Source organism: Ranitomeya variabilis, chromosome 2, assembly GCF_051348905.1.
Source record: "Ranitomeya variabilis isolate aRanVar5 chromosome 2, aRanVar5.hap1, whole genome shotgun sequence".
NCBI lineage: Eukaryota > Metazoa > Chordata > Amphibia > Anura > Dendrobatidae > Ranitomeya > Ranitomeya variabilis.
The window spans coordinates 324,334,031-324,357,310 of NC_135233.1; the positions used below are offsets into that span (position 1 = coordinate 324,334,031).

Below are 23,280 nucleotides of genomic sequence, written 5' to 3' on the forward strand. Positions count from 1 at the left end.
CGGGGCATTTCTGTATTACTGCAATCTGGACTTAGATTTCATTGCAGACTATAGATGGCTGTAAATGGCAGCCTGTACTCTGCCGACAGCTCTGAGCATTGCTGGAAGTATTTCTTATGATGACATTGTGTCAGTGAATTACTTTGCATTTTTTTATTTCTTAAAAGCAGGTCCAAGTACTTGCTGACTGCAGACTCAGTACTCAGTTCATTCTTCTTCTTTGTGATGTTTCTAGGAAGGATACCGGACCCTCTGTGTCGCATATAAAGAACTCAGCCAGGAGGAGTATGACAAAATGAACAAACAGCTGGATGAGGCGAAAATGGCTTTACAGGAGAGAGAAGAGAAGTTGGCCCGGGTGTTTGACGACATAGAAGACGGCATGCACTTACTTGGAGCCACCGCTGTCGAGGACCGGTGAGTTGTATGTGAGACATGACAAACAATGCACTATGTGTGTGGGGATATCGCAGGGCCAGCAATGGAGTCCACCACGGACAGTGTCCATATCTCAGTTATTTACGCCTCAGCCGGTCACAGCTGCCTTAGCGTTTTCTGATTGGGATATAAACCCATCCGGTGCAACAACTGATGCGCCTCATTTAGGATCAATCCCATTGAAATCAATAGGATTCATTCCTGCATCAGTTTCTCTGACATTTTGAGGCCTCGGAAAAAAATCTGGGTGGCTGGATAAATCAAGATGAGGCCCCAGAAGCTCGGGTATGTCTATCTGCACCCCAAAATATAGGAATTTATAGCAGCCCTAAACCAGAATATTTGTACCAAATTCCTGGCATACATTATAGTTGGGCTGTAGGGGGCACACCCGCTACTCTTAGCTTCATCCAGCCCACCTCCCCTGTCACTTCTAAAAAGTGGTAAGTGTAGGGAAAAATGGCAAAAAGGACATCGTTTTTGGGTAAACGTGACTTGCTCCAAGGCTTGCTACTCACCATTGTAGTTCTTCTTCAACCCATTGCTAAATTCCCCCCACAGCTCCTATGTAAATGAATAAGTATGTGGGGCACACACAGGATCACGCCATAGCTTTCTCTCCTGATTCAGGTGGTTTCAGTGAGAGGTTTGTAAATGGGCGGCTGTTACAATCTACGGTTAAACCCGATATACACTGCTCAAAAAAAATAAAGGGAACATTTAAACAACAGACTATAACTCCAAGTAAATCAAACTTCTGTGAAATCAAACTGTCCAGTTTGGAAACAACACTGTTTGACAATCAATTTTACATGCTGTTGTGCAAATGGAATAGACAACAGATGGAAATTATTGGCAATTATCAAGACACACCCAATAAAGGAGTGGTTCTGCAGGTGGGGACCACAAACCACATCTCAGTACCAATGCTTTCTGGCTGATGTTTTGGTCACTTTTGAATGTTGGTTGTGCTTTCACACTCGTGGTAGCATGAGATGGACTCTACAACCCACACAGTGGCTCAGGTAGTGCAGCCCATCCAGGATGGCACATCAATGCGAGCTGTGGCAAGAAGGTTTGCTGTGTCTGTCAGCAAGTGTGTCCAGAGGCTGGAGGCGCTACCAGGACACAGGCCAGTACACCAGGAGACATGGAGGGGGCCGTAGGAGGGCAACAACCCAGCAGCAGGACCGCTACCCTCAGCCTTTGTGCAAGGAGGAACAGGAGGAGCACTGCCAGAGCCCTGCAAAATGACCTCCAGCAGGCCACAAATGTGCATGTGTCTGCACAAACGGTTAGAAACCAACTCCATAAGGATTGTCTGAGTGCCCGACGGCCACAGATGGGGGTTGTGCTCACAGCCCAACACCGGGCAGGACGCTTGGCATTTGCTACAGAACACCAGGATTGGCAAATTCACTACTGGCGCCCTGTGCTCTTCACAGATGAAAGCAGGTTCACACTGAGCACATGTGACAGATGTGACAGAGTCTGGAGACACCGTGCTGCCTGCAACATCCTTCAGCATGACCGGTTTGGCAGTGGGTCAGTAATGGTGTGGGATGGCATTTCTTTGGAGGGCCGCACAGCCCTCCATGTGATCGCCAGAGGTAGCCTGACTGCCATTAGGTACCGAGATGAGATCCTCAGACCCCTTGTGAGACCATATGCTGGTGTGGTTGGCCCTAGGTTCCTCCTAATGCAGGACAATGCCATACCTCATGTGGCTAGAGTTTGTCAGCAGTTCCTGCAAAATGAAGGCATTGAAGCTATGGACTGGCCCACTCGTTCCCCAGACCTGAATCCGATTGAACACATCTGGGACATCATGTCTCACTCCATCCACCAACGTCACGTTGCACCACAGACTGTCCAGGAGTTGGCGGATGCTTTAGTCCAGGTCTGGGAGGAGATCCCTCAGGAGACCATCCGCTGCCTCATCAGGAGCATGCCCAGGGATTGTAGGGAGGTCATACAGGCACGTGGAGGCCACACACACTACTGAGCATCATTTCCTTGTCTTTAGGCATTTCCACTGAAGTTGGATCAGCCTGTAATTTCATTTTACACTTTGATTTTGAGCATCATTCCAACTCCCGACCTCCGTGGGGATATTAGTTGTGATTTACGTTGATCATTTTTAGGTTTTATTGTTCTCAACACATTCCACTATGTAATGAATAAAGATTTACAACTGGAATATTTCCATCAGTGATATCTAGGATGTGGGATTTTAGTGTTCCCTTTATTTTTGAGCAGTGTATATTCATATGCACCAAATTCCTACTTGTTCCCTCCGCAGCCTTAGCTCATTCATTTCTAGGTGCAATGGTGTCCTGTTTCTATAAATGCTCTCGGCTGTGCGGCTCTTTGAACTTGTTGAAAAGTGTCAGATGGTGCAGATATCCCACCCGGTTACTCCTACCCCACATATTTAGGACAGGGACAATGTGACCAGATCACATTCCATCTTACATTCTGGCAATCTCCAGTGTTCATGTAATGAGCGGATATTCTCCTGGGCAGCACACCGCTCCGCAGCCGGGCTCATGACCTCATTAGAGTAATGACCTCTGGGCCAGCGGAGGGTTACACCCCATGATGTCACTCCTTACAGATCTGCGTCTTGGCTCTCGTAGCGATGACTAATGCACATAAGTCAGGGTATATTTTTATCATCTATTATGTATTTTTCAGTAATGAGAACTGAACCTCTGTCTCTCTGCTTTGTGTGTTTCCTAATCTACTCGCTGAGCGGCCATTGGCTTTATTAATAAGCCCTGTGTGGCCGGAGATGCTGCCGTCCTGGTGCGGTGTAGCTGCACCGCCGAGCCTTGTTTTCACTCATGGCATCACAAAACCCATTCATACAAAAAGACACCAAACACTTAAAATGTGGATAAAAAATGGCCGTGTAGTTTATTAGGGTTACATAAGTTAAATAAATACCAATAAATATACTCATCTCTTAAAACCAAATTTCCATACTTCTCCATAAGACCAATCCACCCATACATGGGTGATTTTCCCAACAGGCCAGATCTCAAAGAGACCTGGTCCCCCCACCACCACACAGCCATCTTTCAATAATCGACTGCAGGTCAAGGTTGAAAATGTCCAATCCAATATCCGATAGATGAATTAGATCTCGTCTATAAAGACCAGGTAAGAAACCTTCAAGGTCGGAATGCCTGAAAGAAAAACCTGAAACCAAAGGAAAAAATTTCTCCATCGCTTTGTTCACTCTTTTGCGTATTTTCTCCAAAAAAGAAAAACGGTTATTATGCCACAATAGTCTGGGAACGATCTCGGAAAAAACAAAAGATGAATGAGGTAAAATAGACCGAAAACCAATCATATCAGATCTCATAGTAGCTAACAAATCCATGGTTCTGATCTTTCCGAGATCATTCCCAGAAACATGAAAAATAATTAAATCAGGGGAAGGGTATTCTTCTAGCCATTTTTTAACTTGAATAACCAGGGAAAACCAACTCAGACCTCGAACAGCGAGCCACCAAACTTGAATAACTGACATATTAAAAGATAAGTTCTCTGTAAACTCGCTGACTAGCCCTCTTCTGGGCCCAGAAGACAAAAGAATGTCCGACTATCCAGATAACTAACGGACCTAAAAGAAAATTGATAATTAATATTCATAAAGATCATGCCTGATATACAGTTTGAATCTATTAGAGTTCCATCTCCCCAATTCTTTTATTCCGGCCTCAGAAAACCCGGCCCTAGAGGCCTCAGTAGCTGCTCCTATCCTAAAAGAATGGGAAGTAATGTTCAAGTGTTTCAAGTTCAAAAAAGACAAACATTTCTTCAAAATAAAATTAAATTGGAATACAGTGACCGGTGATAAGTCCCTATGAATAAACAATGGGCCTTGTTTTAAAGGTCTAGTTTGAAGCCAAATAGACATCCTACTCACAGGACAAATGGATGGATCGGAAATAGCATTAATTCTCAACTTTGAACCTCTTCCTAACTGATCCGTCTTTGATTTCCTAATAAAAAGGATTAAAAAGGCTTCATGGATTTGAATATCTGCCAACAAGAGTCCAGAAGGTTTGGATTTTTTGGCGGAGACTACTTCGCCAATCCTTAGTGCCCCAATAAATGATAAAGAAAAAATGGCGCTAAATAAAAGCGCCTCCTCAGAATTCAAACAAACATTGCAGAGACTAGAGCATAAATCTCTGAGCAGTGATAGAGATATAGGTCTTCTAGAATCGGGCATAAAATTAGATTTTTTGAGGCCCTTCAAAAACTGTTTCACCGGGAAAAAATTCGTTAAAGGAATGCTACCTGAAAGTTTCAGAAAAAAGGAAACTCCCGCAAGGCTTTTTGCTATCGCGGAGTACGACAGACCCCTCTGGGCCATTTCAGAAGCAAATGTGAGCGCTGCCGCAGGGTCTGAAACTAAAGGGTCAAAATAGTTTAACTCGCAAAAATTGCTCCAATTACGCCATGCGCCTGAATAATCAGCCCATGATCTTTCGGACAGAGAATTTTTAATAAAATGCGGTATCAAAGGGTGATCACTTCCCAGATTGAAGGGGATAATAGGGTTGCTTCTGAATCCGCATACGGGACCTGTAGAAAAAAATTCGACCACTGACGATTAAGCAAAGAGTCTGTTAAAGCTATAAGCTTACTCTGTCCAAGCTTAGCCTTCAACCAAAGATTATTTTTAAGACATAGCAAAACTAATTGTCTCAAAATTCTGGCTACTAGAGTGTTCTTTGAAGATAAAGTATTAATGGCAAAAACCACCGCCTGGTTGGAGGAAAGCAACAAAATTCTGGAATTCTGCATTAGAGACCCCCATGTATAAATTCCGGAGAAAATAGAAAAAATTTCTAGGACCGTAGAATTAGAAACAAACCGTTCAGAAACCCAAAACTCTGGCCAACAAAAACAAGTCCAATGGGAGGCAAAAAGGATGCAACCACAGAGATGCTTGTCAACAGAAAAAAGAAACGGGAAAGAGTCCGCAGCTACAAACGATGACTGCCACAAGGATCTACCGTTATGCTCTGATAAAAAGGAAAGCCATATTCTGGCATCTTCCTTCAGAGCAGAACGAACCCTAATATGAGAATGGGGTGAAGATACACCCTTGGTGGCATCATATAAGCTCCTACAAAACGCCCGACCAATAGGAATCACCCGAACTGCAAAATTCAACAATCCCAATAAGGATTGAATTTCTTTAAGAGTAACCTTCTCTTTAGACAAAAAATTAGTTAAAGCAGAACAAAGTTTCAAAATTTTATCCGCCGGAAGTCGAGATTCCATTTTTATAGAATCCAGGGTAATTCCCAAAAACTCAATGGATCGAGAAGGACCAACTGTCTTTTCGTGGGCGATAGGGATGCCGAAGTATTCACACATATGAATAAATTTGTTAAGCGCATCCTCACAAATAGAGGAGCCAAAGGGACCAATGAATAAAAAGTCGTCCAAATAATGGAGGACACCCGAATCTTTACAAGACGATTGCACTACCCAATGAAGAAAGGAGGAAAAACTCTCAAAATAAAAACAGGACAAAGAAAAACCCATGGGTAAACATTTATCATAAAAGAAACAATCATCAAAATAAAAACCTAGAGAATTAAAACCAGAGGGATGGACGGGGAGAAGCCTGAACGCTGATTTAATGTCCGATTTAGCCATTAAAGCATTGAATCCGAATTTACGGAGGATCTCCAATGCAGAATCAAATGAAGAATAAGATACTGAAATTAAAGACTTATCCACCTCATCGTTCAAAGATGAACCAGAAGGGTAAGATAAGTGGTGGATTAGTCTAAAAGAACCCTCCTCTTTTTTTGGAACTATACCCAAAGGGGATGTACGAAAATTATAAAACGGAGGTGAATTAAAAGGGCCAGCGACCCTGCCTAATTGAATTTCACTCAAAATTTTGTCCCTATCTACTCCCCGGATTGGCCTTTAAAGAAGGTAAATTAGAAACGATCAGACAGCCCTCCCCTTTAAATTGAGGTACAAAAAATCCTTCAGAAAAACCAAAAAACAACCACCTACTGGTCTCCTGATCTGGAAACCTGCTTAACCAAGGGGACATGTTTGCTAGTATCACTGGTGTCTGTGCTTTTTGTAGTGTGTTCCCTGGAAGAGGGCTGCTGAGATGCTTGCTTCTTGAAACATTTGGCCACTGGGTGTGAGTTGCCACAGAATGAACATTCGTGGCGGAATCTGCAATTAGCATTCCATTTGCAAAAGGAATCATTGAAGGCGAAACAAACGCCACGCTTCACAGTGTTAGAAGAAGTCTGCCTAGAAGTAGTGTGTCTTTGTGGAAGCATTAAATTGATCCACAAACCAATATCCTTCACTCCCCAATGGAGCTCAGGATGAACTGATAGTTTGTGTCTGAAAGCCTCATCATAACTCAGCCAGGCGAACCCGCCGAAGTTACGATAAGCTTCCAGTATAATATCTAAGTGCTGAAATAATTTACTGCAGAGATGGGGAAATTTCTCCCCCAAGACTGCAGCAAAAATGGAAAATGCTTGAACCCAATTGGTAAATGATTTAACATTCGTGCGTTTAAATTCATCAGACTCATTTTTATCATCTTTTTTATCTGCTCTGACATGCTGATCTTTCTTAGGTAATAAAGAAAAAATATCTACATACTGATTATTCCAAATGAGCTCTTTAACAGCAGAGCTCAAATGGAATCCCAAAGGCGATAACTCGCACGTCAGAGCTTCTTTAAATGTATTAATAGGAATAGTGTTAGCGGTTACTGCGCTAGAAACCGCAGCGCTAGGCAAATCTGCTAAGCGTGCAGTAGAAGGAATAATTTCTTTTAAAGTATCCGCTAACACTTTCCTTATTAAATTAGAAAGGTGTGAATGAGGGACAGACATAGGTAAATTAACAGTCTCACCCCTCGATGGCTGGTGTCCGGTCCTGGGATCTCGGGAGCAGCTGGAGCTCAAGCCCTCCAAGTTAGGCAAGCTCACATTGGAAGCTGCTGCGACCGAGGACTCCTCTTCATCCGACTGGGACGAGACCAGATCTTCATGAACGCTGGTATGACCAGCGGATGCTGGAGCTGATACCGCTGCAGGAGCCGCTGGCACCGCAGCGCTTTTACGGCCGCGGTGGTGTGCGGGCTTCCCGGCCGGAACAGCAGACGACGATGGCGCTCTATCTTCAACCAGGCTGCGGAAGTCTCGCGCTGGGCTGCGAGACTTCAGGGGAAGGCGGCGCCGAGACTTTCCCCTCACTTCCTGTCTGGAGCGGCTGGATGCAGGCGGCGACGCTGAGGGGGAATAAGGAACCCTCTGTCTTCTGAGCCGCCCGGAAGCTGGAGAAGCTGGCGATATTGAAGAAGCTTGACCCGGCGGCTGGAAAAGAGCTTGACACGGAGGCTGTGGGGGAGCTTGACATGGCGGCTGGATGAGCGCTTGACCCGGCGGTTGGATGAGCGCTTGACCCGGCGGCTGGAGGGATGATTCTGCAGGGGGAGGAACAGACTCAGCTGCTGCCGACAAAGGTTCTATAGCCAGGCAGCGCTGAAGCCAGTCCGCTCCACCCTCGGCTCCGGCTCTTGTCAGGATCTGCTGAAGGAGGCTTTCCATCTTCAGGTAGTTCTTCTTCTTTTCTTCTCTGTCAAACTGAATGATGAAAACCCCAAAAAACAGGGTTTATATAGACAAAAATCAGGCGCCCAAGATTCAAATAGCCAATAAAAAACGGCCAAAAAAGGGCGCCAATCAACCAGCCAAGACTGGATAAAACCAGTTTCCCACATCCACAGCTCACCGCCTTGACCTTTGGATGACCTCTCCTTACAAAAAGCCATATCATAAAAAATAGGGTTTGAGGCCATGAGACCCCCGCTGTATTTCTTTTTGTGCTTACGCGGGGGGGCTAACATTACCCAATCATGAAGCTCACGGTTTGATTGCCGGCTGGTGATACCGGACCGGTTTCCAATTAATTGAGTAATATACTGATATCCATTTTGATTTCTCTCATACTGTACTATAAGCCAAAAGGCGTCTGAACAAATGTCATCAGATTTTGACATCTTGGGGATTTTATGATCATCATCCCAAAACCCTGTTAATAAAGCAACCACATTTTAATCATAAGGCGTATATTTGGTATTCTGGAAACCTAAATTCTTCTCCAAGCGGCATGGACCATGTTATGTAAATGGCATGTATGATCCCCACAGGGAACTGGATTACCGAATAGTGAATGCTGTATAATGGGGGCAAAGATGCAAGATTACATGGCTGAAATAAATAATAGTGTACTGATAGGAGAAAAGGTAATTATAAGAGCAGATAAACAACAATTGTAGTAACGGAGTGTGTGTGTGTGTGTGTGTGTGTGTGTGTGTGTGTGTGTGTGTGTGTGTGTGTGTGTATATCTATCTAAAAGAAAAAGGAGATTTATAAAACGGCACCGCTTTTGGGCTAGACCTCAACATGCATGTTTGTTACCCTCTTCGTTGGATTTCTGTTATACCGCACTTCTAGTAGAATGAACAAAGAGCTAGCACTCGACTGCAGATGGAGTTTGACGGTGCAAATGAACGGAATCCGAAGACCCACACGTAATCAAAGAAAGTTAAATCACTGCACTCATCTTAGTTCAAGTCAATTTTGCTGAGGTGAATATTTTTATTGAAGGTGAAGTAGAGTCAATAAGGCAACAAAAAATTAACGTTTCGGCCACGCTGTGGCCTTGGTCACAAATGATGCTGTAACAAAAATAGAAAAAACAGTGTATAAACATATCATATATACAGTGGTTGAATGTACAATATATACAAGATATACAAGGAGCTATCCATAAGACTATGGACGAAAATGGACTACATGTCAAAAAACCACCCATTGGTAGACAAAAACAAATGTTTCTTCAAAAAGCAGAAAGACCTATGTTAAGTACAAAGACATACAAACAAAGAATGGGTTCCTAGAGGACAGTACACACACATCTGGAGAGGGATACTGCGGTAGGTGAAGATGGAATGACGTACCCTTAGTGGTTTGTTCGTATAGCGTCTTATTATAATAGGATAGTATACTCAAAATTAGAGGTGGCCCAGATTTCTCCTGTTTGGAGGCAATAGGAGAACATGATATAGTATAGAAACATATGATCTCGTATTGGTGTGAATAACCAAGCGGTTATCCTATAGAGATGCATATAGACACATGTGGTCTGTGAAATTATTGCAGAAATCTGTACACAATGGTTTTATAGCACATAGAAAGGTATTTACCCAGATAGTGAAAGAAAGGGCCCTCACTTTCAATAGTGACTGTCCAGGACAGTATGTCTATGGTTCTGAGACATCTGTCATGTGTTGGACTGGCTGTAACATAAATACACATATAGAGGATGAGCATGGCACTAGCGTTATTTATAGAGGCAACATGTTATGTATGTCGAGGGTATTTATACCTTAGTCTTTACATATATCTTATAGTCCTGCGGGACCCGGACGTGGGTAGTGGAGGCAAAGATTTCCACGCTGGATTTGATTATTTAGTACGGGGTGGACGTGCCTGTAAAGAACCATGGATGGGGATATATTATAGAGAAGTATAACAGCCTGTAGTACTTATCTATAGTGTGTCCGTAGTCTCACATAGATTGGTGGCACAGTGTGAGCGCGATCCGGGGTTAAGGAGTCCGTTTGGCTGGTCCGATGGGAAGCGCCGACACAAACTGTGTCCTGGCGGTGGGAGCGGCATTGCCGTGTCGGAGGAGCCCCGTTTTAAATAGAGCACTGATCGGTCCTTAGACCGGAACTCAGTGCAGACGCCGGCGCCTGCACAGTATCCAGAGGTGGCGTGTATTACCTGCGCACTATGGAGGAGACCGGCGCATGCGCTGTGCAAAATTGAAGAGAGCGGAGCCGGCGCAGTGTAATGGGTGGCCAGTGTGTACGGTGCTTGCGTAAAGGGAACGCAGTTAGCGTAGGTGCTGTGCTCCATTTAAAACGGGGCTCCTCCGACATGGCAATGCCGCTCCCACCGCCAGGACACAGTTTGTATTTGTTACAGCCAGTCCAACACATGACAGATGTCTCAGAACCATAGACATACTGTCCTGGACAGTCACTATTGAAAGTGAGGGCCCTTTCTTTCACTATCTGGGTAAATACCTTTCTATGTGCTATAAAACCATTGTGTACAGATTTCTGCAATAATTTCACAGACCACATGTGTCTATATGCATCTCTATAGGATAACCGCTTGGTTATTCACACCAATACGAGATCATATGTTTCTATACTATACCATGTTCTCCTATTGCCTCCAAACAGGAGAAATCTGGGCCACCTCTAATTTTGAGTATACTATCCTATTATAATAAGACGCTATACGAACAAACCACTAAGGGTACGTCATTCCATCTTCACCTACCGCAGTATCCCTCTCCAGATGTGTGTGTACTGTCCTCTAGGAACCCATTCTTTGTTTGTATGTCTTTGTACTTAACATAGGTCTTTCTGCTTTTTGAAGAAACATTTGTTTTTGTCTACCAATGGGTGGTTTTTTGACATGTAGTCCATTTTCGTCCATAGTCTTATGGATAGCTCCTTGTATATCTTGTATATATTGTACATTCAACCACTGTATATATGATATGTTTATACACTGTTTTTTCTATTTTTGATAGCCCCCCCCCCCCCCATCAAGATATTGAAAAAAAGGGGGGGTCCCATGGCATCACAGATATTGACGGTTTTTAGCCTCTCCATTTTAGCCACGAGAAATAGGCTTGGCTTTTAAATAGGGTTCAAACAAAGGTCAATTTGAATGTCAGTACTGTGCTATTTTTAGACAGACTGGTTTTATCTGGTGCCTTTTTGCGCCTTTTCTAACGGTTTTCATTGGTTTAAATTGGTTGTTGGGCAGAATTTTCTTATTATATAAGGTCCAGCGGCTACCTGGGAACTGTCATTCCGCTGGAGCTGTGAAGAAGCGAAGATCCCACCCTCCCTCCCTTTTTCTTTTTAAGACCCCGTCGTGATGTTTTTATTTGTGGGAAAATCGCCCATTGGTATGGGCGGATTGGATTTGGTGTTCTTGGATATATGGAAATTTATATGATTACTTTATTTAAGCTGTGTATTAATTGGTTTAACCCTTAATAAACATCACGGCCATTTTTCTTCCATTAAATAAACTTGTGTTGCGTCTTTTTTCTTTTAATGGTAAGGAATATATCTTGTGTTGCCATGTTACAGCATCATTTGTGACCAAGGCCACAGCGTGGCCGAAACGTTAATTTTTTGTTGCCTTATTGACTCTACTTCACCTTCAATAAAAATATTCACCTCAGCAAAATTGACTTGAACTAAGATGAGTGCAGTGATTTAACTTTCTTTGATACCGCACTTCTAGACTCCGGGTGCTCATCCAGAAAAACAAGACATTTTGTGTGCAAAAAGAAAAGATATAGATAGCACTCACCGGTCCTTAAAACATCATGCTTTATTCAGATACTTAAAATATCATGGCTTGGAGAACGGGTTAACAGGGTGTGCGAGCCAGTGCTGACGACGGCCGTTTCGCGCTGCACGGCGCCGGGTCTGAATAAAGCATGAAGTTTTAAGGACCATTGCGTGCTATCTATATCTTTTCTTTTTTGCACATGGTATATATCTATTTACATACACACACCCCTATTCTTATGTATATAGCAAAAATGCTCTTGCCCATAATGAAATTCACCATGCAAAGTTTTGATCTTGCTTCCTCAGGGGAATGGTAGATTACACTGTCCTGCAGAACATTAAATATCCTGAACACCGGCCATCAAGGCAGACCACGCATGGCCATAAGTCGAAGCGTGTCACTAATTGAACAGATACACGTGTGTGTGTGTATATATGTGTATGCATGTATGTATGTATGTATATATATGTATATGTATGTATGTGTATATATGTATATTAACAGGTCCGCTCTGCCCTAATCATGCTCACACCTACTGATATATATTAGTGAGTTTTACACTAGAGGAGAGCAGAGCGGACCAATTCAGGTTAGGGTTCTGGTACACGACACAAACTTTAGGGTATGTGCACACGTTCAGGATTTCTTGCAGAAATTTCCTGAAGAAAACCAGAAATTTTCTGCAAGAAATCCGCATTTTTTTTTTTTGCGTTTTTTTTCCGTTTTTTTCGCGTTTTTTTTAGCATTCTGCAAGCGTAATTAGCTTGCAGAATGCTAAAGTTTCCCAAGCGATCTGTAGCATCGCTTGGAAAACTGACTGACAGGTTGGTCACACTTGTCAAACATAGCGTTTGACAAGTGTGACCAACTTTTTACTATAGATGCAGCTTATGCCGCATCTATAGTAAAAGATAGAATGTTTAAAAATAATAAAAAAAATAAAAAAATGCTTATACTCACCCAGACATCTCCTCACCGGCGTCCGGCTCCTCTTCCTATAGCTGGTCTGTGCGCACAGGACCTTCCGTGACGTCACGGTCACGTGAGCGGTCACATGACCGCTCACGACCAATCACAGGACAGTGACGTCATCGGCAGGTCTTTCGCCGCACACCAGCTACAGGAACCGAACGGCAGCGTGCAGTGGAGGCGGGAAGACATCGAGGGTGAGTATAGGACTATTTTTTATTTTAATTCTTATTTTTTGACCACTTATATGGTGCCCAGTCCGTGGAGGAGAGTCTCCTCTCCTCCACCCTGGGTACCAACCGCACATAATCTGCTTACTTCCCGCATGGTGGGCACAGCCCCGTGCAGGAAGTAAGCAGATCAATGGACTCCTAGGTGTGCGGAATCCCCTGCAATTCCGCATTTTAATGAACATGTTGCTTTTTTTTCCGCGATGCGATTTTTTCGCGGAAAAAAAGGCTACATTTGCACAAATAATGCGGAATACACTTAAAATAATAGGAGGCATATGTAAGCATTTTTTTCGCGTTTTTATCACGTTTTTATAGCGAAAAAACGCGAAAAAAACGCGAAAAATACTGAACGTGTGCACATGGCCTTATTGCGAAGTCTATTAATTATCTATCATGTATCTATTATTTATCTATCTATCTATTATCTCTCTCGCTCTCTCTCTCTAGAGTTCTGAGAAGTAAAATGAGTTTCTACTGGTGATGCTGGGGCCGCTCATGCAGAAGATTGATTTAAGGGGTTTTCTGGTTTCGGAAAACCCTCTTCCCCAACTATAAAATAATCACATTTTATTTGCAAGACATTTCAAGAATTCTGTCTTGTTTGTAATTCAGTGCAGCACATAAAGCTCTGTTCACACTGCAGTCACAGTGCCCATACGATGTGCGTGCCTAATAAAACCCCTTTGACGTACAGAAAATACTTTCATAAATCGCCCTTTGTTTCCCGTGCAATAAATGTTTGTCTTCACAACAGCAATCCATGTTATTGTGGGTTTCCTTTTTATGGAGACGGGATGTTTGCACGTCTCTGATAGAGCAGGGTGAGGCAGTGGTGGTCTCTGGTAGATGTAGGAGAGATACGATTATGCAGATTATGAGCTGGTGGTCTGTATCAGCGTCTTCCCATAAAGCTGCTGAGAACTATCCCCAGCGTCATATTGTGCACGGTCAGGCGTCCGTGTCAGTGAGCTCTGTAATGTGATACACAGCCGTCCTACATGGGGTATTGTGCAGCGTAATGACTCCCGTTTCTTACCAGTCCCTTCTGCTGCTTTCAGTTACAACATCTGTAAATTCCAGCCGTATCTTTATTTCTGGTGACGGGACTATTTCCGCTGGCCTTGTACACTCGTGTTCATTGCACAATGGGGTTAACAAATAAGACGCCTGACACTACAGCCTTCATTATTATTAGGAAGTCATCTTGCCTAGAAGACCTCAGCTTTTTTTTTTATAGGGAACTTGTCAGTATGATTTTACTAGTGAGACTATCGGTGTAGCTGTGTAGGTCATGGTACAACACTAAATGATACCGCTTTTGTACTAATCTGATGATGGAGCAGATCTGAGAAATCGGATTTTGAAGCCACACGCACATTAGCCCGGAACTGCATTGTGGTGTGCTGATGCATCCGGAGGAGAGGAACATGTCCTCGATTTTTTTTCTGGGCTATTTTGTGTATGCCTGCTAAGCGTGACTTAGCACTGGCATTTCGGATTACTAGAAAATCGGCATTTTCATTGTTGTACTAGAGCCTAGTGGGGGAGCCTGCCTCCCTGCGTGGTGGGGGGAACCTGCCTCCCTGCGTAGTGGGGATGGTAGCAGAGCCTGCCTCCGTGTAGTGGGGGGGAGCCTGCCTTCCTGAGCAGTGGGGGGAGGGAGCCTGCCTCCCTACATACTGGTGGGAGCCTGCCTCCCTGTGTAGTGGGGGGGAGCCTGCCTTCCTGAGCAGTGGGGGGAGGGAGCCTACCTCCCTACATAGTGGTGGGAGCCTGCCTCCCTGCCTAGTGGGGGTGGGGAGCCTGCCTCCTCGCGTAGTGTGGGTGGGGAGCCTGCCTTTCTGAGCATTGGGGGGAGGGGAGCCTGCCTCCCTGCGTAGTGGGGGTGGGGAACCTGCCTTTCTGAGCATTGGGGGGAGGGGAGCCTGCCTCCCTGATCAGTTTGTCGGGTTTTGGTAGGGAGCCTGCCTCCCTGAATTGCGAGAGCAGTGTTACTAGAGACATCTAGCAGTATTTTTAAATAAAGTTGGCGGGGAACAGCCTGGAGATCCCACAGATATCTCCTCACCATTTCCGGTTCTTCACGAACCAGCAATTCACTGCCTCCAATCGTCAAGGCAATTATGCAATTTGCAGACGATTGATGGACTAGGACGCGGCTGCTTTCACTACTTAGCCAGTTATTGGGGAACTCGCAGTAAACTTATGGTATATACACCTCTGATTCCAACGCATGGTAAATTTATATAAAATATACAATATGTATAATATTGTACCCAGTACGTTCACAGAATCACAGCAACCTGTATTTTCCAGGACTGAGAAATGACAAAAACCCAAACTCTGATTTTTTTTTTATTAGATCAAGGTTATGCCCACATACCTTCCCTTGGTGAGCTAATATGGGGGCTGGTCATGGGAAATCTAGGTCTTTAGAAGATTATAAGATCCCCAACTTTCAGTATATCTTCACCCCTGGAGATCCCAGGCGGGAGATATTGTTGTCATGTTTCCGATGATGATTTTATCTGTAGAGATTAAACATGGCATGGATAGCATCATCCATCTGGTTGATATTAAGTTGGAGGTGTTAGGTCGGCCTTACAGTGATGTGAGTGAATGCATTATGTTCGTCACTCGCCACAATGCCGAAAATATATCTCCTATAAATATCAGATAAATGCAAATCCCAATACTCATCACTGACCACTGGCACCACAGTGTCTGAGATAATAATTTTAAACCGAGGAAGCTCTTGCCTTAGGAATTGTACTTCTCCACCTCTGAGTATAGAAATTCTAGACTTGGTGACTGGCTCTCAGCAGATCCACTGTTGTAATTAACTGTTCATGACCAGAAGGGCCTACTTCAATGGAGGTTGAAGCGACAGCTCTTTCTTACTTCCCCCAGTTATAATTAATCCCATTTGTTCAATGTGCGGATGATATGTCTCCTCTCCGGACATGTTTTTTATGGATTTTGCAACTTTTCTCCACGACTAGTGATTTCAAATTTTCATCAATACTATTAAATGAGAACAAGTTGTTTTGAAATGACAATGACCATTGAAAGAGTTGTCCTTTTCTACGTACTTGAGGGATTCCCTTCTCTTCTGCCACTCGGCTGCCCTGCTGGGGGTGCTGTGCACTCCGGAGGATTGACAGGTCAGATGAGCAGCTTGGTTGCCCTTCTGGTCCAAACTGTGTTCTCTCCCATGGTTTACATCTACAGCATGTGTGAAGCAGAAGAGCAGTGAAGCACACCAGATCCAGCTAGGTGCAGAGCAGCGCTTTCAAGCTCTACAGCCAAGAGCTTGTAATCATTGCACTCATTACATAGGATATGGCCACCTCTGGTTCATTGCAGAGGTGGCCAGTAGCCAGGTCAATGAGCCGTAAATTATAAAATTAAAAATCCCTCCGTTCTTGGGTATGGAGAGATATTACAAAGAGATAAGTTGCAAAGCTGCTTGCTTTTCCAAGCCCTTGGCAATTTTACCCATTTAAGATTATGGGATGACCCCTATGTTTCTGGATCAAAAATAAAATTGAATTAATTGACAAGCAGAAAATGAGGTTTCTCTATAGCAGAGATTTAATTTTTTTTTTTCTTGTATTTCTTGTTTTCGATGCATTTGATAGGCTCCAGGAACAGGCTGCGGAGACCATCGAGGCTCTCCATGCCGCAGGCATGAAGGTGTGGGTTCTCACCGGAGACAAAATGGAGACTGCCAAGGCCACGTGCTACGCCTGTCGACTGTTTCAGAATACAACTGAGCTGCTGGAGCTGACAACCAAAAGCGTGGAGGAATACGAAAGAAAAGAGGATCGCCTGCAGGAACTTCTCCTAGAGTACCACCGGAAGCTGGTGCAGGAAGCGCCCAAATTAAAAGGGAGTGTTAAAAGGTAAGAATTTCAAGATATTCAAATGAGTTTATGTAAAAAAAAAAAAAAAAAACCACCACATTTTCAGGACTTTGTGCTGATGAATTTCTTAATATAATGAGTCAGATCATCATTTTTATGATTTTCCGTACTGCATAATCCCTTTGAAGCCATTTACATAAGTGATAGGAGTCCTACTGTTCTCATTCAAAAGACGGAGTCTATTACATAGTGTTATATGCAGGTAGCGCCCCCTACTGGTCGATGTGAGAGACCTGAATTTTTCTCTTAATTTGTACCCGAACAAATTAATGGAGCAAGCTGTGTTATACAGAAGGCACCTGACTAACGGCAGCAGCCGGAGCTAGCACCGATCACGGCTTATAAGGCCACTTACGTTGTGTGACGGACGTCGCAATGCGTCCTTTTGGAGAAAAAACGCATCCTGCAAAGTTGCCCGCAGGATGCGGTTTTTCTCCATAGACTTGCATTAGCGATGCATTGCGACTTATGGCCACACGTTGCATCCGTCGTGTGACGGATGCGTCGTGTTTTTGGCGGCCGCAACGCACAAAAAAAGATCAATGTAACGTTTTTTTGTGCGTAGGGTCCGCCATTTTCGACCGCGCATACGCAGCTGAAACTCCGCCCCCTCCTCCCCGCACCTCACAATGGGCAGCGGATGCATTGTAATACTGCATCCGCTGCCCACGTTGTGCTACATTAACACACTGTCCGTCGGGCCGACGGTTTGCGACGGCCCGTACCGACGGACTAGTGTGAAAGTAGCCTTAACCATTTAGATGCCACAGTCAATCTATGATATTGGCATTTAAAAGGTTTGAAAGTGGCATCAAGGGCTGCCAGTGTGCTACCATAGAAATGGGGGGCCTTCTGAAGACCTTGTAATCGCCATCTTGGTAGATCTATGAAGCACAGCCGTAGGGCCACAGCAGTTTACTATTAGTACAAGCAATAAAATGATCACCGGTTCAGATCCCCTAAGGACACCGATCCTGATATACATGACCCAATCCTTATCCTGATATGATTGGTCCCCATCCTGAAATGCATGACCCCCTTATCTCTAGCCTGGTAGGCATGTCCCACTCTTCCCCATCCTGGTATGATTGGTCCCCGTCCTGGGATGCAGGGCCCTATCAGAAAAACATAAAAAACAAAAACCATTACACTTAAGGTACCTTCACACGAAACGACTTTACAACGAGAACGACAACGATCCGTGACGTTGCAGCGTCCTGGATAGCGATATCGTTGTGTTTGACACGCAGCAGCGATCTGGATCCTGCTGTGATATCGCTGGTCGTTGAATAAAGTTCAGAACTTTATTTGGTCGTCAGACCGGCGTGTATCGTCAGGTTTGACACCAAAAGCAACGATACCAGCGATGTTTTACGCTGGTAACCAGGGTAAATATCGGGTTTCTAAGCGCAGGGCCGCGCTTAGTAACCCGATGTTTACCCTGGTTACCAGCGTAAAAGTAAAAAAAACAAACAGTACATACTCACCTGCGCGTCCCCTGGCGTCCGCTTCCTGCTCTGACTGAGCGCTGGCCCTAAAGTGAAAGTAAAAGCACAGCGGTGACGTCACCGCTCTGCTGTTAGGGCCGGCGCTCACACAGTACAGGAAGCGGACGCCAGGGTACGCGCAGGTAAGCATGTACTGTTTGTTATTTTTACTTTTACGCTGGTAACCAGGGTAAACATCGGGTTACTAAGCGCGGCCCTGCGCTTAGCAACCCGATGTTTACCCTGGTTACCCGGGGACCTCGGCATCGTTGGTCGCTGGAGAGCGGTCTGTGTGACAGCTCTCCAGCGACCAAACAGCGACGCTGCAGCGATCGGCATCGTTGTCGCTATCGCTGCATTGTCGCTTCGTGTAAAGGTACCTTTACCCTCATGTGCTCCCTCCCAGCCTTTTGTTCTGGTGCCAGCAGCTGCTTTATGCTTGTAAGCAGTGCATGGCAGGGACAGCCATGATTACAAGCCGAAGGACAGCTGCCAAAATACTCACCGCTCTGCATGCCAGGACTATGTGCGTGGAGGTAAGTGTAATGGTTTTTCTGATGGGGCCCTGCATACCAGGATACGGATTGGGGCCATGCATACTAGGATGGGGGGATGAGGAGCCATGCATACCAGGATGGGGTTGAGGGGACCATGCATAAGGCTACGTTCACATTTGCGTTGTGCGCCGCAGCGTCGGCGCCCCAGCGCACAACGCAAACAAAAACGTGGCAAAACGCACGCTAAAACGCTGCGTTTTGCGCTGCATGCGTCCTTTTTGGCCGAAAGTTGGACGCAAAAAAAATGCAACTTGATGCGTTTCTTGCGTCCAACGCTTGCGGCCATGCGGCGCAAAACGCAGCACAACGCATGTCCATGCGCCCCCATGTTAAATATAGGGGCGCATGACGCATGCGGCGCCGCTGCGGCGCCCGACGCTGCGGCGCTGACCGCAAATGTGAACGTAGCCTTACAGGATGGGGGGGGCCATATATACCAGGATGGGGATGAGGGGGCCATGCATACCAGGATGGGGGGATGAGGAGACCATGCATACCAGGATGGGGATGAGGGAGCCATGCATACCAGGATGAGGGGATGAGGAGACCATGCATACCAGGATGGGGGGATGAGGAGACCATGCATACCAGGATGGGGGGATGAGGAGACCATGCATACCAGGATGGGGGGATGAGGGGGCCATGCATACCAGGATGGGGGGATGAGGAGACCATGCATACCAGGATGGGGGGATGAGGAGACCATGCATACCAGGATGGGGATGAGGGAGCCATGCATACCAGGATGGGGGGATGAGGAGACCATGCATACCAGGATGGGGGGATGAGGAGACCATGCATACCAGGATGGGGGGGATGAGGAGACCATGCATACCAGGATGGGGGGATGAGGAGACCATGCATACCAGGATGGGGGATGAGGGGGCCATGCATACCAGGATGGGGATGAGGGGAGGGGGCCATGCATACCAGGATGGGGGGGATGAGGAGACCATGCATACCAGGATGGGGGGATGAGGAGACCATGCATACCAGGATGGGGGGATGAGGAGACCATGCATACCAGGATGGGGGGATGAGGAGACCATGCATACCAGGATGGGGATGAGGGGGCCATGCATACCAGGATGGGGATGAGGAGACCATGCATACCAGGATAGGGGGATATTACGTACAGAATTGACCATATTTTTTGCTTAAATTTTTTTTTTTTTTTATAATTTCCTCTAAAACCTCGGTGCGTCTTATAGTCCGAAAAATGCGGTACATATAATAAATTTTGCATGTCCACGCCACATGAGTAAGCCTCACTTAACTCTGTTTCAGGAGCTGGACAGGAAGCCAGGATTACGGGCTGATCATTGACGGATCCACCCTGTCTCTAATATTAAATTCCAACTGCAGCTCCAGTCATTATAAAAACATATTTCTACAGATTTGTCAGAAGTGTACTGCGGTGTTGTGCTGTCGTATGGCGCCATTGCAGAAAGCACAGGTATGTACTGATTGCACCATGTGCGGACGTACAATGGCTCCGAGCGTAGTCTCTACTGACATACACCGTGATCGTGTGTGTACCGGGCGCAGAGCGGACAGACTTCTCTAATATACTCTGTGGGGAACAACAAGGGGGTAATATTTTTATAGGTGATATTGCTCACCCTGGAAAACTGCTGTTATTGAAGATGTAATTGATCCTTTTTTTTTTTTTTTTTTAAATGTATTTTTATTTTATTTTTCAGATTGTTAAAATGGTGAAAAATACTAAAGGAAACCCAATCACACTATCTGTGGGAGATGGAGCCAATGATGTCAGCATGATACTGGAAGCACACGTCGGGATCGGTACGCCATCACTGGAGCTGCAAAATAAAATGATGATGAAAGATTTTTTTTTTTTTTTTTAACTTTCCCTGAGTGATCCTTAAATTGAACACACAGATTTCCTCCCTGTACAGAGAGTACAGCAGGGTGTATATTATTAACTAGATTGTGGCCCGATTCTAACGCATCGGGTATTCTAGAATATGCATGTCCCCGTAGTATATGGACAATGATGATTCCAGAATTCGCGGCAGACTGTGCCCGTCACTGATTGGTCGAGGCAACCTTTATGACATCATCGTCGATACTGTGCCCGTCGCTGATTGGTCGAGACCCAGGCGGCCTCGACCAGAGACGCGGGATTTCCAGGACAGACAGAAAAACCCTTAGACAATTATATATATATATATATATATATATATATATATATATATATATATATATATATATATATATATATATATATATATATATATATACACTAGATTGTGGCCCGATTCTAACGCATCGGGTATTCGAGAATATACATGTCCCCGTAGTATATGGACAATGATGATTCCAGAATTTGCAGCAGACTGTGCCCGTCGCTGATTGGTCGAGGCAACCCTTATGACATCGTCGCCATGGCAACCATTATGACATCTACGTCAATACTGTGCCCGTCGCTGATTGGTCGAGGCGGATTCGCGGCAGACTGCGCCCGTCGCTGATTGGTCGAGGCAACCTTTATGACATCATTGTCGCCATGCTGTGCCCGTCGCTGATTGGTCGAGGCCTGGCGGCCTCGACCAATCAGACGCGGGATTTCCAGGACAGACAGACAGAAAAACCCTTAGACAATTATATATATATACACTCACCGGCCACTTTATTAGGTACACCATGCTAGTAACGGGTTGGACCCCTTTTGCCTTCAGAACTGCCTCAATTCTTCGTGGCATAGATTCAACAAGGTGCTGGAAGCATTCCTCAGAGATTTTGGTCCATATTGACATGATGGCATCACACAGTTGCCGCAGATTTGTCGGCTGCACATCCCAAAGATGCTCCATACAAGGCAGGATGGATCCATGCTTTCATGTTGTTTACGCCAAATTCTGACCCTACCATCCGAATGTCGCAGCAGAAATCGAGACTCATCAGACCAAGCAACGTTTTTCCAATCTTCTACTGTCCAATTTCGATGAGCTTGTGCAAATTGTAGCCTCAGTTTCCTGTTCTTAGCTGAAAGGAGTGGTACCCGGTGTGGTCTTCTGCTGCTGTAGCCCATCTGCCTCAAAGTTCGACGCACTGTGCGTTCAGAGATGCTCTTAGGCCTACCTTGGTTGTAACGGGTGGCGATTTGAGTCACTGTTGCCTTTCTATCAGCTCGAACCAGTCTGCCCATTCTCCTCTGGCATCAACAAGGCATTTCCGCCCACAGAACTGCCGCTCACTGGATTTTTTTTCTTTTTCGGGCCATTCTCTGTAAACCCTAGAGATGGTTGTGCGTGAAAATCCCAGTAGATCAGCAGTTTCTGAAATACTCAGACCAGCCCTTCTGGCACCAACAACCATGCCACGTTCAAAGGCACTCAAATCACCTTTCTTCCCCATACTGATGCTCGGTTTGAACTGCAGGAGATTGTCTTGACCATGTCTACATGCCTAAATGCACTGAGTTGCCGCCATGTGATTGGCTGATTAGAAATTAAGTGTTAACAAGAAGCTGGACAGGTGTACCTAATAAAGTGGCCAGTGAGTGTGTATATGTATATATATATATATATATATATATATATATCTATATATATGTGTGTGTGTATATATATATATATATATATATATATATATATATATATATATATATATATATATATATATATATATATATATATATATATATATATATAATATAACACTGGGAGCGTCACTCTGTCCGAAGCCTCTATAGACTGCGCAAGCGCAAGCGCCGGCGCAGTCTGGACCGCACAGAGCGACGCTCCCAGGAGATCGCGGTATGCGTAAGCACTGAACGCACACCGCGATCTCCACCGGACAAGCAGGGACGAGCCAGGAGGCGGAGGGTGAGTATACTTACCTGACCCGTTCCACCGACGCGCTTCCGGGCCGTGACTGTCCCCCTGCTCCCGGAATCGGCGCCTGCGCAGTCCGCGCTTTCCGGCGCCATTTTCTTGAAGACACATTGCAGTGTCTTCAAGAAAATGGCGCCGGAAAGCGCGGACTGCGCAGGCGCCGACTCCGGGAGCAGGACCAAGAAAATGGCCGCACCCAGCACAGCCGCCCACAGCAACGCACAGCCGCCGCACCCAGCACAGCCGACCACAGCCACGCACAGGCGCCCACAGCCACGCACAGGCGCCCACAGCCACGCACAGCCGCCGCACCCAGCACAGCCGCCCACAGCC

At 45.3% G+C, this 23,280-nt stretch overlaps 1 protein-coding gene across 4 annotated transcripts in view; it reads left to right on the forward strand.

Moving 5' to 3' along the window:
- ATP11C (ATPase phospholipid transporting 11C (ATP11C blood group)) overlaps positions 1–23,280 on the forward strand; it is a 177,897-nt gene that overhangs the window by 122,079 nt on the left and 32,538 nt on the right. For all 4 annotated transcript variants that reach the window (XM_077285257.1, XM_077285256.1, XM_077285255.1 and 1 more), the window contains exons 18-21: positions 236–417; positions 16,759–17,022; positions 20,375–20,543; positions 20,791–20,893. In XM_077285257.1, the coding sequence (XP_077141372.1) occupies positions 236–417; positions 16,759–17,022; positions 20,375–20,543; positions 20,791–20,893 (718 nt within the window). The remainder of the gene's footprint in view (positions 1–235; positions 418–16,758; positions 17,023–20,374; positions 20,544–20,790; positions 20,894–23,280) is intronic.